At 40.0% G+C, this 18,318-nt stretch overlaps 1 protein-coding gene across 8 annotated transcripts in view; it reads left to right on the forward strand.

Annotated features, from left to right (window-relative positions):
• Positions 1-8,561: 8,561 nt before the first annotated feature.
• The window catches only part of LOC140481858 (NEDD8-conjugating enzyme UBE2F), a 366,423-nt gene continuing 356,666 nt past the window's right edge, over positions 8,562-18,318 (forward strand). The window contains exon 1 of one of the 8 annotated variants that reach the window (XM_072578427.1): positions 8,562-8,755. Coding sequence is in view for 6 of the 8 variants with exons in the window: in XM_072578424.1 (XP_072434525.1) it covers positions 9,539-9,622 (84 nt within the window). In the remaining 2 variants the exon portion in view is untranslated. Of the gene's footprint in view, positions 8,756-9,229; positions 9,623-18,318 lie in introns of those variants that run through there. The other 7 variants (XM_072578424.1, XM_072578425.1, XM_072578426.1 and 4 more) reach the window with 7 other exon arrangements.

An 18,318-nucleotide genomic window follows, 5' to 3' on the forward strand; every position in this document is an offset into this window, starting at 1 on the left:
AGGCCAGCTCAAAACACATGGATCATTGCAGGTAACTTCCTTCCTCAGACAGAGAATGATATTGTGTGAATTTGTGAAATGCTCACGTAATGTTTTTAACAAGGAATTTTTGTTAATAAAATTGAGTTAAACTGCAAACCAAATTCTGTATCCTTTTGTCTGTTTCACCAACAAGGGTGCCTTGGGTAAAGTGGTTTTAATTCTAAGCTGGTTGAAGCGTCCAAATCATAGACAATGAGTGATTTGATTTTGAGGGTTAAACACTTTTGAGATGCCCAGAATAACTTGTTTGTTAATCTTCAAGGCAGTGCCATGGGATCTTTTACATTCACTTGAGAGGGCAGATAGGGCTATGATTTATCCAGAAACTTCTAGTGCAAAAGGCGATACCGCTTTCTCTATAGTGCAGAAAGAGGTCATTTGGCCTATCAACTCTCCAAAGACTGTCCCACCTAGACCCAGCCCATCCCATAGCTGACATTCACTATGGCTAACCTACCTAACCTACACACTGCAGGGCAATTTCCAATCGCCAATCCACTTAACCCCTACTTCTTTGGACTATGGGAGGAAACCAGAGCACCCAGTGGAAATTCACACAGACACAGGGAGAACCTGCAAACTCCGCACAGGCAAACAGACACCCAAGGCTGGAATCAAACCTGGGTACCCGATGCTGTGAGGCAGCAGTGTAACCCACTGAGCCACCATACCACCCAGCATGCCACTTCACTGTTTGAAGAGGAATATTTTCGGGAAATTGGAACAAACAGAAGAGTTGTATTATATTGGGTGGGAAATCCATAGAACAGATAAATAAGAATATCATGGACATCTGAAAGACAGATGCAGGCGAAATAATTCTGAAACAAGAAATCATGGACTTGTTGAGTACTCCGTAATGGTCTTCGTGATGAAGAAATGAAGAAAATTAAAACAAATCAAGCACAGGAACTTAGATTTAATGTGAATTTATAGGTTGAAGTAATAACTGAAAAATTGAATATAGGTAAATTGTTAAGCTTCCACCCCAGTGTGTTAAAAATACCTGGAAGCTTTCCTGTTTTGGACATTCCTGATGAAAGGCTTATTCCCAAAACATTGATTCTCCTCCTCAGATGCTGCCTGACCTGCTGTGTTTTTTCCAGCACCACACTTTTTGACTCTGACTCTCCAGCATCTGCAGTCCTCCCTAATGTTTGAGGCAGACAGAGCAGATGTTCATGTCTGTGTCTGTGGCTGTTTTATTTCCTGAAATAAGCTTTCACTGCCTTATAGCTCTACACACTGCAGGGCAATTTCCAATGTACAATCCACCTATCCCCACTTCTTTGGACATGGGAGGGCACAAGCCACATGAAGGATGGCTAATCAAAAGATTCTCCTGCTTGCTACATTGACTATATTTCTAGATTGATAAAGAACCTGTTTGGCCACATCCTGAACCATCTTCTGTTGTTATCAATTCTGGAGTGGCACCAGAACTCAGAACTTCTTGATCAACAGGAGCAATGCTATCCACTGCACTACAAAACTTCCCATAATAAAATAAATGACTGAAGAAATTGTTAGTGCATCCTCAGGATCTTCCAAAGCTCTTGATTGAGGAGTTGCACCTTTGTTTGATTTGGAAAATTGTCAATGTTACTATATTATTTAATAAGGGTAAAATAAGTCAGCTCCAAAATTATAGGCCTGTCAATCTACATCTGTTAAAATAGAAAATTGTGCATCTAAGAGGATATCTTAGGGTTGTGAGTGCAGAATTCACTACAAACAGTAGACAGGTAGGATGCTTATAAATTTAATGGAATATTGGCTCTTAAAGTGGCTGGAATTCAAAAGAGTGGAATAGTTGACAGTTGCATGAAGTTCTGCTCAGGTCTCAGTGGGAATGTTCTGAGTGCCACACCTCACGATGGATAGATTAACTTTTGAAAGGGAGGGTTAGTGCAGGTTCACGAGAACATTACTGGTGCTGACAAGGTTAAATTATTAGAAGATGTTACGTGGACTTTTTCAGTACAAAAGGTTAAGAAGTGATCTAATTGAGGTGTTCAAGATGATTAAGGGATTTGCTCGGGTAATTAGATAGAAAAGCTAGTTCCTTTGGTGGGTGAAGTCCAGAACAAGGAGGCTGAACTTAAAACCTTAGAGTCAGGCCATTCAGGATGATATCAGAAATTACGAAGAGTGATGGAAATCTGAAGCACAAAAAATCTGCAGAAAAGTAACTGAAGCTGTGAACCGGTTGCAAATATCAAAAATTAGATTGCTAGATTTTTGTTAGTTAATAGTGTTATGGATCATGTCGTCAAATTGGGTGAATTGGAATTTAGATTCAGATCAACCTTGATCAGTCCAGAGGAGCTGCTCATTCTTCTCCTGTTCCCATATTGAAAAGAATGAGGAGTGAGTAAGAATGTGGGATTAGACTGGGTGGGATGGATAGACAAATAGGAGACTCTGGATGGGATACTAATAGACAATAGGATGCAAACACAAGAATGAGATTAAACTGGCTGTGGCATTAATAGGTATAATCGTAAATATAATATTAATAGTAAGTAGGAGAGTGGGTTTAGACATGTTGAGATACTAAAGCGTATGGGGAGTGAATGCGATTGAACTAGTTAAGAATTTTAAAAGAATTGCCATGTTCTTAAGTTAAGATGTCAGTTCCTCTGCAGTTGTTATGCCCAGATTTCAGCTCAGGTATTTCCACTGCAGTTTTAGTTATGCCCACACGGAGATGCTGCTGTGTAGCCTAGATATGACTTGGTTCTTTATTGAGTGTGACGTACTGTACAAAAGGATACATCTAATTCTTAGGGATTAATTTAAATCTTAAACTACTGCACTTGTACATCTATTTTTTTCTCCATTGTAGCAATCTGTAGCAGTTTGATGATTGCAGTAATTGTACTAGAGGCCCATTTAAGACATCGAAGATAATTTCTAGTGGTTCTAACTGTGTGATATTGTGTCTGATAGGGTTTTATGGTTCACAAAACAAAAGAGGGTAGATGGAGAGACAGAGGAGTAAGGGACAGACAAAGTGGGTAGAAAGCAAAATGTGGTGACAACGAGGTTGGGTTTTAAAACTTTGAAGGTTTTAGAAGGAAGGAAATGTAAGCGTTTTACAGTTTTGTTAAAGGATAATTCTGCATTCTGATTATTGTTTGTCATAACTTTTAGAATGGACAGAATAATGTTTCAAGATTGGCTCCAGTTATCTCTACAAAGGTACTGTCATTTTGTTCTGATGTCAGGAGAGAGGCAGAGTACACCAAGTTGTTTAGAGATAGCTGTTACTTTCAGAAGGTAGTTGCTGGCTGTCCTGTCAGATTGGAAACTGCACAGGCCGAATTTGTTTAGTTTATCAGTCATGTCATTGAAATGCGAATGTTTGCAAACTGGTTGTGCTTTGAGATTGGTGTCTATTGTGGTTTCAGCTGTCTCGAACAAATGACTCAACAAGCAATGAAGATGCTGTTCTTTACGTTATCTTCATGAGTGGTAGACATGATTCATCTGATTGTCAGTCGATTGGGAAAGATCTTTGACATTTTATCTTTGATCTTCAGATGAAATATGCACTGTGGAAGTTTGGAAGAACGATGCAAGAGATGAGAGATTTTCCCTGCTTTAGTGGATTTTTTTCCCGTACTGATTTACTACAAGATAGGAACTCCTTGTAGATCCTTGCATTCTTCAGATGGTTAGATGGTAGCAATGAAATTCTGGGGTGGGGGTGGAGGAGAATAAAAGAGAGAGAAGGATTTGTGATTTACAAAGTGGGAGTGCAGCCAGCCTCCATCTCTGGATTTCAGAGATGTTTGTTTGGATGCTCTTTAAGACAGATGAACTTGCAAACGTCTTATGAGAAGTTAATGAGCTCTTTTAAAATTGGTATTCACTTGGCTCAAAATTTAGCAGGATTAGTTTCCTCAAGAAATTGATTGGGAAAGTGGAGATGATTTGGAGCAGCGGTTCAAGTGAGACATTTCACATTGTCTGATCTGAATTAAACATCACTAAGTGCAGATGGGCTCTCCGGTCTCTCTGACAAACGTTTGGCAGAGAATGTTGCTGTAAATACAGTTCTTTTCAACTTTGGAGGATTTCAAATTTACAAGATCAAGATGGTAGGAGCCTTGGTTGTGTTTACCAGAAACATCAGCATTCACAGCATATCCAATCACAAGAGTTACAGAGAGAGAATTAGCCACAGGATGAGATTATGAGGCAGATGATGGCCAATATCTAGAGGACCTGCTGGCCATTGAATAGTTTTGGAAATGACCATCATTCTCAAAACTTCCACCTCTGAATCCTTCCAGAGTACTATCGCAGGCACAGGCAGTGTCTTGTCTTTTCTTTTTAATCACCCTATTCGGACAGCTTATGACACACCTCTAGAGCAGGTGGGACATAAATGCTGGCCTTCTTGCCCAGAGCTGGGGTCACTACCTCTGCAGGCCAAGACACCTCAGGATCTTGCCTTTAGCTGCTTAGAAATACTGAAGTCAGTCACTTATGACTTGTTTGCCAAGGTTGACAATTAGTGAAATTTCTCTTGTGATGACAGAAGGGCTAGGATCCTGTGAGAAGTTGGAGAAACTCAGCTGTTCTGGTAGCATCTTGTGGTGAGAGAAACAGTCAAATATGAGTCAATTTTGCGTCCAATATGACTCTTCTTCAAAACCCACTCAGTTTGATCCCCGGTTTTCCCTCCACACAATTCAATCATCTTTATACCACCTCCCCCCTCCCACCATCACAACCAGCATAATAGTGGGCTACTGATTTTAATGTCATTCAACTTTTGTGACAGTTATTTGTTGTACAAGCAAGTATTTGTAATCTGTCTTTTATGTCTAGTTATCTAACCTGTGCATAAATTTGACTCTGCAACTGCTTTCCCCATGGATACGTACATGTGGACCATCCCTGAGATTTTGTTCATGCATGAAAACTACCTTTCTCCATGAACATGAGTAGAGAGTTAGGGGAAAGACTGAAATACACCATCTGAAAGGGTGGTAAAGACAAATTCAGTGACAGTCTTTAAAAGGGAATTGGATATTTTCAGTATAAAGCATTTTCAGGGCTATGAGTGGTGGTACTCATTGAACAGTAATTTTAAAAGGCCAGCACAGATACTTTTAGCTCCAGTTCCCTCCGGTGCTGTATCATTCTATGAACTATTCAAAAGATTTGAGATTAGGAAGAAACACTGAACTACCAGTGGAGTGCCACAAGGATCGGTGCTGGGTCCTCTACTTTTTGTCATTTACAGAAATGATTTGGATGCGAGCACAAGAGGTACAGTTGGGGGGTGACCTTATAGAGGTTTACAAAACTATGAGGGGCATGGATAGGGTAAATAGGCAAATTTTCCCTGGGGTCTGGGAGTCCAGAACTAGAGGGCTTAGGTTTAGGGTGAGACGGGAAAGATATAAAAGAGACCTACAGGGCAACTTTTTCGCACAGAGTGTGGTACATGTATGGAATGAGCTGCCAGAGGATGTGGTGGAGGCTGGTACAATTGCAACGTTTAACAGGCATTTGAATGGGTATATGAATAGGAAGGGTTTGGAGGGATATGGGCCGGGTGCTGGCAGGTGAGGCTAGATTGGGTTGGGATATCTGGTCGGCATGGACGGGTTGGACCAAAGGTCTGTTTCCGTGATGTACATCTCTATGACTCTACTCAAATAATTTGAGAGTGAAGAAAGAGCTTGAATCTTTAAAAAGGTTATGCTATCATGGAATAAACTTTTACTTCATATAAAAGCCAGTTTGGATCATATTACTGACTTTCCCCTCATCTCAATGCCTGGTTCCAAAGGCAGAAATGCACTTGTGGGAAATAAATATATTAATACTAATCACATTCATCTGGCTCTTAAGAAGACTCCTGTTCTCCCTGTGACCCATTATTGGAATAGTGTGTTTTGAACTGTTGTGATTGAACTGTATTGTTTCAAAAACAACAGATGTTCTCAGTGGAATGCAAATATTAAAAATAAACATATTTCTATAAAAATTAAACTATTAAATTTATGTCAGATCCACAATCCTGCTACTTGTTCCTCTCTGGACTGGAACAACTGCTTCCATTTATTTTGTCTTTGCTGGGTTAATGAATGACCAACTGCCATGCAGATAACTTTAAGCACATTAATGTTAAACATTATTATCATTGATACAACAGAAACCAGCGTCACTAGCAAATAACATGGTTCTTAGTATCTTATTTATGTAAATTATTAAAACCATTTGAATTAAAAAGCATTAGATATTATGGCAACACTGGATGAGTGATTTATGATGAAGTGTGTTACATGCAGCTGACCAATTTTTCATTTACCTATAACTTCTGTTACTTGGTTCCATATTAAAACAAGGTTCGACAGAGGTTGCAGCCTTTCTTTTGCTATTTAAAGGGGCTCCTCAACATCTGGTTGGACTTCAGTCCTGTGCTGCTGACCACTTTGTGCAGAGGGGAGCATGTACATCAGAAGGACTTTCTTACGGATGTGTTCCTGGACTTGGTCAGGTTAGCCATCCACAGGTGCAGGTTGAATTGAAATAATCACAATAGTTGCCTGCTTTACTTGCCATTTTTGTGCCCTTGAGAGAGACAGAGAGGACGCGGGGTTTAACAGTATGTTACAGCCCTTCCGCAGCCAATCAAAAACTAACATTTGCATCTGCCCCTCACATTTTCTAACATATGTGGTAAGTCCAGTTTTGCTGTTGTTGTACAATATGAAGATTTATTCTTCACCCATATTGGGATTTACTTAGAATCAAAAAGTGATGGAAACGGACCCTTCAGTCCAAATGGTCCATGCCGACCGTATTCCCAAACTAAGCTAGTCCTACTTCCTGCTATTGCCCATATCCCTCCAAACCTTTCCTATTTATGTACTTTCTCCTCTCACCTTAAAACTATGCTTCCTAGTTTTCAACTCACCCACCCTATGAAAAATATTCTTGCTATTCACATTATCTATGCCCCTTATGATCTTATAAACTTCTGTAAGGTCACCTGTCAACCTTCTACACTCTTAGTAAAGGAAGTCCCAGCCTATTTTTATTATACAAACCTTTCAGTACTGGCAACACCTTTTTCTGGACTCAGTCCAATTTAATAATATCCTTATAGCAGGGTAACCAGAACTGCACACAGTACTCCAGAAGAGGCCTCACCAACATTGTGTACAACTTCAACATGACGTTCCAACTCCTATACTCAATGGTCTGAACAATGAAGGCAAGCATGCTGTACACCTTCATAACCAGCATGTCTACCTGTGATGCAAATTTCAAAGAATTATGTACAGAGGAACCTCAGTTATTCAGCATTCAATTATCTGGAATTCGAGTAACTGAGCAAAATACTCACTGCCCATGTCCTTCAGATAATCGAAGTTCCTCTGTACCTGAACCCCTTGGTCCCTCTGTTCTACAACACTACTGAAGGTCCTACCATTAATTGTGTAAGTCCTGCCCATGTTTGTTTTATGAAAATGCAGTACTCTCATTTATCTATGTTAAACTCCATCTGCCACTCCTCAGCCTGCTGATACAACTGGTAAAGATCTCCTTGTAATCTTAGGTAACCTTCTTCACTGTCCACTGTACCATGAATTTTGGTGTCATCTGCAGACTTAATCACCATGCCTTCTATATTCTTATTCAAATTGTTTGATTCAACTTCTACCTATCCAGTTGTAGCCAGAGCTTCCACAGCAATAGGTTCTCTCCTTACTCCCATACATTATTTTCAGAATCCTACAATGATCTATCCTCTGCACTCTTGAATTCCTCATCTGTACTGACACCTATGAGTGGCATCTGCAGAGGTGGGGTCAACTAATTTAAGAATGCTGACGATATTGTACTCTACCTCTCTGCAGACTCTCTTGACCCTGTTGATGTCTAACTCTTGTTTCCAAAATCTATTCCTGGGTAAGCTACAGTTTCAAAACCTACTACAAACTCCAAACGACCTTGGCCACAGTTTTGGAACCAGCTAGATTTTTGCATAGTCTCTGCATCTGTTTCAATCTCAAGTTGAGCTGGTGACCACATATTCACTCCACCACAACAACCTCCTACTTCGAATTCTCTGGCATTGCTCGACATTGCCGCATTGCCCATTCCTTTGTCTCGGTGCCATGTGATTGTTCCAACATTATCATGAATGTTCTTCATATTCTTCACCTGACAAACTTGAGCTCATCTACAATATTGCTGTCCTTATCCCAACCAACTCCAGGTTCTGTTAGATTGGCTCCCAAGATTCCAAATAAAAACAAATACATTTATCATCACTGTAGGGAAATACAATTTAAAAAAAAAACCTGTGATTAAAGATGTATCCTGTGCCACCTTTAATTCCAGAAGGAGCAGTCGTGTGGACCCCACCGCTCTGTTAGCTGGTGTTGCCACTTGAAGGGAGGGGTGGGAGTGTGGTTGGGCGGTGCGAAGGGGAGGGGGGGAGGGGCGGTGTGCAGACCGGAAGTGGCTCCGCCGGCGCAGCCACACAATAAACGGTAACGGCCGGAGCGGGAGCTGGATTGGGATCAAGATCCGGATCAGAGCCTGACTCCTCCCCCTCCCCCACCCCACCCCCCGCGCGCCGGGACTGGGACAGGGACAGCAGCGCGTGAGGGGGCCGCCTGCCCGCCCCCCCCAACCCTCTCCCATCCACACAGACACAGACACAGACAGACGCACGGTGAGTCCGGGGAGGGGCGGCGATGCGGCTTCAGGAGGGAGACCGACAACCCCCACCCTCCCCATCTCCTCTACATCTGGATCATTTCCCTGTCTTTACTGGATCACCCCCTCTCTTCACTGGATCACTGCCCTCCCTTCAGTGATCACATCCCCCCCCCCCCTTCAGTAGATCTCTGCTCTCCCACCTCTCACTGCATCTCTCTCACTCTTGCTTAACCAGATCCCCACTTCTCACTTTTTACTAGATCTCCCCTGTCCAATCTTTTTTTATTAACTGGATCTCTCACCTATCTTAATGGGTTCCTCACTGTTTTCCTTTTACTGGACCCCCCCCCCCCCCCCCCGCCCCATCCCTCTCTTTCTACTGACCCCTTCTCCCACCCCTTTTTCTTTACCTGATCCACTCTCTTTACTGGACCCCCTTACTAGATTTCTCCACATTAGTTTTCTTCTCGTCCTGTTGCATTCCATATTCTTTCTTGCTGAAAGTCTACATCCCCACATTTCCTTGGACATAGGATTTCCTCCACATTGAGCCTTCCTGCCTCTCCCTGAAGCTCTCTTCAACCTTATCATGTTCTCTTGTGCTTTGCCATCCCCTTCTCCAATTGAGACTACCATTTCTCTGTATACAAATCTTGAAGCAGTTTAGTGAGATGATGTTGTTTCTACTAGATGTTGTTCCTTGTGAAATTTATCTTTTGGGGAGGGAATGTGAAGGAGAGAACCATGGAAGAATAGTCTACCCAGACACTGGCCCTGATCCACTAACGGGGGCAGAATGTGCCATTTGTTGGGCCTGACACACAGTTTGGGGAGAATATCTCTTAAACACTGGCCTGAGCCTCCCAATGTGATCACTGAGGTACAGTCTGCATGTAAAGTGACTATAATGACCTTGTGTAATTGTCTATGAACTGATTGTGGCCTCTTGTATGCAATTGTACATTCCACTGTTAGATGTGACTGATTGTGGAAATAGTTTGGGGTGTGGGTAATGATTGGTCCTTGGAGCGACTAGTTTTGGCTATAAATGTGCAAGTCACAATTCAGCTGACTGTTTGCCACATGTATAGTACATCCAACACAAATGTGATTCAACTTCTCATCTGAATATAGTTATATAGAGAGAGCTTTATACTCCTATCAGGCAAAGGTTCAACTCTGACAAGTTCTGATCCAAGTTTTTTGTGCTAGTTTTCCTGTTGGTTTGGCAGTATGATTGGTCTGTGATGTTTGTGCACGTATGTCCTTACTAATTCCATGACTTGGAGTACTATTATCCATTTTTTGTCATCTTCAGATTCTGACAAACTGTGGTTCTACTGTAGGAAATGGATTTAGTACTCAGAATATGCAGAGTTTTTTTTCTCTTAGAATAAGCTGTATTCCTTTTTTGAATTTTCTTCCCACCTTGCTCAAAGTTGCAGACGCACACAGAGTTAGTTCCTTGGCTAAATGTAGTTTTTGTACATTGTTGCGACAGAAAGATGATATCCATAAATATTTCTCAACAGGGCCAATTGGATTTTGATTAGGAATATTCAGTGGGTTATTTCTTTCTTCCCTTTCCTTCAGCCTGTATATTTGTCTGTTCCTCAGATATGTACAATTTTTGTAGTCGTTAAATACTTTGGGAAAGGAAAATTTGATCAATAAGTTTCTTTAAATATATACTACTTAAGAATGCTTACCTCTCATACACACCCAGTAAAAGGTGGGCCACATTGAGATTTGTTTTCATTCAAGAGTTTCCATCCGGTTGTATGTGTTTCATTACAACTTTTTTTATAATTTATTTCCTGTAATTCTTTTTCTTTTGCTCTTTTTGGTATAGATCTATGAGGTTTGCGGTCTAGAGATAAGTTTCCCTTTTCTAACCGCAAAGTGTGACTATCATGTTGAAAACAGAAGTGAAAAGTAGCCAGTAACGAGCAAGTGGTGTGTTTTTGTTTTGCGAAAATGCTTTCATATAATTTCACTGGACAGATTACCTCTAGAGTGGATGCTTTGCAAAGAGCCAGCATGGACTTGATAATAAATGGCACACTCCCTCTGGGCGTTGTATGACAGTATTTTATGAATCGCTTATACCCCTTTTGTGTTTTTGTAATTGCTGTCTAACCTTTTCCCTTCCTGCTGCTAAAAGGGCTGGCTGGTGCTGAAATGATCTTGTGGGTGTTGCCTATTCCCTTGGGATTTGCTTGAGAAGTCATTACATATGAGGATGGGTGTTATGCGTCAGTGAGACCTTATTTTTTTGTAGGGGTCGGGCAATATGAAGAGGAGGAGGATATCACTGCCTGGTTGACTTCTTGGCTGATATGCTGACAATGGCTCTAGACAGTGATTAGGAGGAGTAGAAATCATGGGTGACTTTTACTTTTCACTCCAGTGGTACTTTATGGCCATTGCTGAGCTAATGCTAGTACCATGACTGACGTGAACTAATGCAGTGCAAAGTGAGGATCAAACTGGCAAGTTTTGGGCTGTCATGCTGCAATTCTTGGTACATAAGTGTGTTCTTGGTACCAGAATAATTCGCTAGGTTAAACCAGTATTGTAAATGTAGAATCATTGATTAAAAGTTATTACACAAATTACAGCTAGTGAAGAAGCCGAGCTCAAAGATGTGTTATTTTATGACAATTGGCAGTGGTTACATAGTTGTGATGTAAATGTAATAACCCTACCTTTGAGCCAGGTGGCCTGGTTCAAGTTCCAATATTCCAGAGGTGTGTAATAATGTCTCTGAACAGGCTGAGTCAAAAATAGGTTAAAAGCAAGCATTAATTGGACCCTCATGTGACACATTGGTAGTATCCCTCTCTTTGGACCGGGAGGCATAAGTTCAAGTCTCACCTGCTCCATGGGTGTGTAATAACGTCTCTGAACAGGTTGATTTGGAAAAATAGGTATTAATGATTTAAAAAAGACACAGTTGTCATTAGACTGGCTGGTTGTTCCAGTTTTATTTTAAAATGATTTCCAATTTCACCATCTACCATCATGGGATTCGAACCAATGTCCGAATTGCAAGTTCAGTGACATTACCACTGTACCACCAGCTTTGCAGTGCATCTTTCTAAATGAGAAATCCAAATGGCTCTAAGTTCAATAGGTTCTGTGCGGAGTTGGTATTGGCAAAACAGAATCAGGTTGGCATCCACTTTACATTCCAGTCCTTAGCTAATTTCTTCATCATTTGCTGGGTTGTGATGATGTTGATGGCAGTTGATAAGATGCTGGGATTAAGTAAGTTGCATAGCATCAATTTATAGTGCACTGTATAGTTTAAGAGCCAGAAGTTTGCCAGTAGCTACAGTATCATCATGTACATGTATCTTAAATAAGCCTGATGCAATGGTGCTTGATTTTGATTATGATTTTGATTTTGTGAAGAGCCTAAGGATGTGTAACTAAATGAAAAGCACTGTACAAATGAAAATTGTTGCAGTAGTGGTTTTAGCATTAATTTGTTCTCCTGTGCTGAGTTACTGGAGTGCAGCAAGAGGTGTTTCACAGGTTGTTTTTTCACATCTTTGGTCACCAATGAAAATGTCTCAAAATCCAACTGCAACTGGTTTACACTTGCTTGATAAAGTAATTAAAATCTTTTATAATCAATAAATGACTTTTTAATCAGTGGACTGGAACTTCCCTCTGTGCCCTAAATGCTGTGTCCAAAGGAATATTGAAATTGATAATTACCTACTATCTCATAGTCTAACCTGTTTTTTCCCTACCATTAGAAAAGTGGAAGCTCATACATCCTTTAATGTTCCTGTTCTTCAGGATTTAAAGTTGAAGGTTGATATCTCTCCATTATCACTTGGGTTTCCTCTAAATTTCTTTTACTTTCCTGCCGTTTCTTGCACTTAGACGTGGCCACGTAACTTTAATTTTTAAGTAGACAAGAATAGGATTCTAAATTTGGACCTAATGGGTTGGGGTAGGTTTGAGTTAGCTGCTTTGCAGGACATGGAATAAATCAGAAGATAATGAAGACATATAAAAAAGGAAGGACATTAATCATGGGTGACCTCAATTGTCGTATAGATTGGTAAAATCAAATTGGCAAGTAAGAAATCCTAAGTACATTTGAGATGGTTCCGTGTTATTGTTCTAGGAAACTAACTAGGGATCAGGCTTATTTGGATCTGGTAATGGGGCTGGTTTACTAAATGATCTCAGAGTAAAAGATCTTTTAAGGAACAGGTATTATGATAGAATTTAACATTCATTTTGAAATTGAGACATTTGGGTTAGAAACAACTGTATTAGACTTAAATAAGGGTAATTAGATGGGAATGAGGATAGAGTTGGCTAGACTGGACTGGGAAAGGAGTTTAGTAGAAAAGTTGGTTGATTGTAAATGGCAAACCTTTTTTTAAAAAGTTAATATTTTACAACAAGGATATTCCTTGATATCCTAGTGAGGAAGAAGGGTAGGGGATTATACAAGCCATAATTCATCAGGAAAGTTAAGGACAGTAACAACTTGAAGAGAAAACGATCTACAACTTTACAAAGATTAAGTTAGAGAACTGGGAAAGTTTTAAAAACAAACAAAAAAGTCCTCAAAAAAGGGGGAAAATAAACTGAGGACAAGCTAACAGGTAACATAATGAAGAGAGAAGCAACATTGAACATTGGACTCTTGAAGAATGAGGCTGGGGAAAACATAATGCAAAGCCAGGAGTTGAACACACACTTTGCATCAGTCTTCATGCAAAGCAGCTGAACAGCATTCCAAACATACTAAATAATGAGCGGTCCTAAGGGTGGGAGGAAATAAACAACCTAACTATCACTAGAGGAAAAAACACTCAGGAAACCAGTAAGTCTAAAGGCTGCTAAATCCCCTAGACCTGATGGATTGCATGCTAGGATTTAAAAGAAGTAGCATATAGAAATAGTAGATACACTGGTAGTAATCTTTTAAGACTCCTTAGATTTTGGAAATATCCTCGAAGATTGATAGTTTTCCAATGTAACACCTTATGCAGAAAAGGAAGGAGACAAACAGGTAACTATAGACCAGTTGGCTTAATATCTGTTATTAGGAAAGTTTTAGTTTATTATAAAGGATGTAGTAACAGAGCATCTAGAAATTCATTACAGTCTGCATGGCTTCATGAAGGGGAAAGCATGCCTGTCAAATATTTTTTACAGTTCTGAGAGGAGGCAACAAGCAGGGTAGGGAATGGGAACCATATAATTGGATTTTAAAAGGCATTTGATAAGGTACCACACATAAGGCTACTTTTAACATAGGAGCCGGTCGTGTTGGAGTATACTAGCATGGATAGAGGATTAGCTCATTAATAGAGTTGGGATAAAGAGGGCATTTTCGGGATGGCCACCTGTAGCTAGTGGAGTGCCATATGATCAGTGCTACAATTATTCACTATATTATTGTTAACTAGGATGAGGGAATGCAATGTACTGTCGCCAGGTTTTTGGGTGTTGCAAAAATAGGTCTGAAGGCAAGTAGTGAGGATGACACCAGGATCTCTTGAAGGATATAGACAGATGAAGTGAGTGAACAAAATTTGGCAGATGGAATATTATGTAGGAAAATGTGAGGTTATGCACTTTGGCAAAAAATTAACCTACAAGTTCAATGGGTAATAGAGAAGACAAATTGAATGTTTGCCTTTATTTCAAAGGAAAAGGAATATAAAAATAGGAAGGTTTTGCTGAAACTATAGAAAGCACTGGTCAGATTTGCTGTAATACTGTGAAGTTCTGGTCCCCTTATTTAAGGAAAGATATACTATTGTATGCAGTCCAGAGAAGGTTCACGACCTTTGGTATCGACGTATTTTCTTATGAGAGGTTGAGCAGGTTGGGCTTGATTTCATTGGAGTTTGGAAGAATGAGAAACAACAACCTTTTATTGAAACATATAAAATTCTTTCTCGGGGCTTGGCAGAATTGTCGTGATGAGGTTTCTCTCCACGTGTATTCAAGGCTGAAATAGATTTTTAATTAGTAAGGGAGTCAGGGGTTATGGGGATAAGATAGGAAGGTGTAAGTTGAGGATAATCAGATGAGCCAAGGATTAATTGGGCAGAATAGCACACTTTTTTGCTCCTATGTCTTTATGGTCTTATTGCCTACCCTTTTTATTAAGACTTTGTTAAACGTTTAATTTCTTTTTCCAGAACAGTGACAGCTGGATTTGCTTAGAAAAGAAACATTCTACCAAGGAACTTCTGTCAAAACATTAATTTGATTGTGGAAGCACTCCACTCTCGCAGGTCTCTCAGCTTTTCTCCTGCCGTCCCATAGTCTCTGGTTTCACATCTCTCGCTTGCTCTCTCCTGACTATTTCTGATCCCTCATCTCCTTGTTCATGTCCTGTCATACCCACTTGTCCACCTTCCTAGGTCTCCCAACCTCTTTCCAACACTCTATTCCTCCCATTCACAGGTTTCCCAGCAACTCCCACTGCCAAAGAGGTCTCAGCCCCTCTCCTAGTGACCCCTGCACTACTACCGATCTCTCATTCCTTTTCTCCACCCCATTGATGCACATGTCTGTCTCTGACAGCCAACGTCCGAGGTCTCCAATAACTCTCAATGCCTGCATTGTCACAGTTCTCTTACCACTGTTTCTCTGCACCTCTGCATCCTCATACTGCATGCCTTCACAGGTTCTGTCATCCTCTATCTTCCCCCCATTGTCACAGGTACTTTTATCATCTCCCTCACCTCTTCATTAGCTTCTTCCTAGTCTCACTTACCCTCACTCTAAACCTCTCCAACTGTTTACATATCCCTGTAGGTTATAAGGAGTGTGTTATCTTGAGCAAAGTTTTGGTTATGTTGTTATGAAGCACCTTGGGAAGTTTCCCCACGTTGAAGGGGCTATATAAATACAAGTTGAAGTCCAGATTTTTTGTTTGGAATGGGGTTTTTTCTCTCTGGTTTTAAAGTCCTGATTGACTCTAAACCATTAAATTCTATAAATTGTTTAAATGTGAATTGAACTTTATGGAGCACTTTTTATCAGCATTTGTGGAGCTGTTGTGACTAACTCTTATTGTACAGTGTTCCCATGCCATTTACTGTCGGCATTTTTGTGCAATCCTGCATGTTTGAATGCACTGTTTATTCTTGTTATCTTAATCTGAGGGCAGGGCCTAAAGTCACATTTTTGGCAGAGCCGAGAGCTTTTTTTCACATTTGATCTTTTCTGGATTTTGTGGCTTCTTTATTTACCTATTTTGTCACCTTTTGTAGCTAAATATCCCTTTCTATTATACTAGATTTCAGATTTGATTCTTGATTTTTGCAGGATTATATTGGCCAAAGAAAGCTCTAAAACTGTCCCCTGTGTACGCTAGGGGTGGAGACAAAACCATCAATGCCTCTTGAAACCTGAATTGAAACAGTGACTTTGCAGAGCTATGTGGTAGTATTGCATTATGAACCATACTGATCAGATCACTAGGCTAGCAGGGGAGCTGTTCAAACTAAAGTAATCCTAATACAGACAAGGACATCTCATCTTATCATATCCTGTAATAGCAAAAATTGGTCCTTGAATTTTCTGTTCAGTTTACAAACAGCATCGTCAAATTCATTAATTCTAGTTTTAAATTTACATGGTCTGGTAAATGCTAATTCTGTTAGCCATGTTTTTGCAATCCTGCTAATGGTGAGTGCTGTAATGTTTCCATCCTTAAGAAAGAAAAAAAATCAGTACAAATATCAGGCCATCCACGAGTGCCTGCCAGATGGAGAGGAGACCATGGGTGAAGAGCTATATATGCATTGATAATTTTTGGGGAAATCCAACCAGTTTGTATCTTGTAAGTAAAGACAACAACATTCTGAATACATAATGTGTAAAATTGAATTTCTGCAGTAAGGTATTGGAGCCAATTTTCAATGTAAACATAAAATGTTCAGCGATCTGTAATTTGCAAGGCCTTTTCAGCTCTACATCTGGACAGGAAGTATCAGCACCTTATTCAATTGTTTAGTTGTGGTGACCATCATTCTTGGACTTTATCTTTTTATTCTCACTCAGTACCTGTCTATTCATATCTTTCAGTAGCAATTGAGAGTTGATATTTTCAACTTTGAAGTCTGGGGAGAGTGGAGTTGTGTCATAAAATGTTTCTCTTCATGGTTGATTCAGAGGAGACCAGAGGTTGAAACTGACCTACCTTTATTTGCCTTTGTTTCACATACATGGTGTGTTTACCTGACAAGCTATCAAAGCAGTTTCAATTGGTTTCTTCTTTAACTGTTTTCTCTTCCAAGGGCAACAGTATGTCTGAATGCTTCATATTTATTTGTGATTTGATAAGGGCCGAATAAATTTCATTGTTTTTTATTTTAATAGTTCACATATCGTGAGCTAGTCTTGAAAGGGATGGTATTTTGTATCCTTGATATTTAGTTGGATCTGATTTTTGCCGTGCATTTAAGTAGAGTCTGTTAGTGTTGCATTGTAATGGCCTCAAGTGTTTGAACAATAAACTATCTAACTTTTCTGTAATTTCACCCTGTTCTACGGCTAGGCATGCCAGTAAGTGCTAGGACAAGTTGAAGCTGCAGATCTGTTGTAGCATGTTCTCAAATACTGCTGAGATGCAGCAAATAATGCAGGGATGGGATGGACTCATTGACTTCAATGTTTCCTCTATGTTTCTTTTGTGCTCAGCCTGTCTACACTGCATGTTATGTTATGGATTCCTGCATGGCCATGCACCTATGCACTTGGAGGGGACAATACCTCCAACTGTTGTCATTGAGGTATCTTGCTGTACAAAGCTATACTTTGGGGTCTGGTTACAGATACTTTAAACTTGATTAAACAAAACTAATTTTAAAATCTGTTAATTGCAAATGGGTGGGGAAAAGCATAAATATTGCAAATCTGAAATGAAACAAATGCTCAGCATTACAAGTCATTGGTATTTGACATCTTTGCTACTTCTCCTCTGTACTGAACTTTCTGTTTTTATGTATTTGAGTTGTTGACGGATAATTCAACCTACTTAATCTGTTTCTTAGCTTTGGCTCGGTGGATAGTATTCTTGTCCCTTTCAGTCAGAAGGTTGTGTTCCATGGACCTGGAGAAAGTCTTAAGTGCAGTACTAAAAGAGTGCTGTGCTCTTAGAGATGATATCTTAAATTAAATGTTCAACTGAGGCCCTGTCTGTTCTTGATGTAAAGACAGTTTTTTTTTTATTTTTCTGTATTTTTTTTGACTGTAGACTGAAATGGGACGAGGACAGTTATAAATACCAAAATTTATGGAAAAGATTGCTACACTTTTTCAAACCAAGTTCCCTGGTACTCATTGTAAGCACTGTTAACACTGGTAGTTGTTCAAGTAGTGGAAGAAGTCTAGTTGCAGGTGGGATGGAATAAATAGGATGAAGATTCGACCGTAACAAATTGCTGAGTGGTCAATAGATTGTAACCAGTATTCAATGACAAAGTTGTTCTGCCTGCCGACAACTATGTAATTGGCTCAACTTGGGGGTTTGGATGTCTGGGCAGAAGCCATTGGATCTCCAGAAAGGAAGGAGCTGTC

This window comes from Chiloscyllium punctatum, chromosome 10, assembly GCF_047496795.1.
Source record: "Chiloscyllium punctatum isolate Juve2018m chromosome 10, sChiPun1.3, whole genome shotgun sequence".
NCBI lineage: Eukaryota > Metazoa > Chordata > Chondrichthyes > Orectolobiformes > Hemiscylliidae > Chiloscyllium > Chiloscyllium punctatum.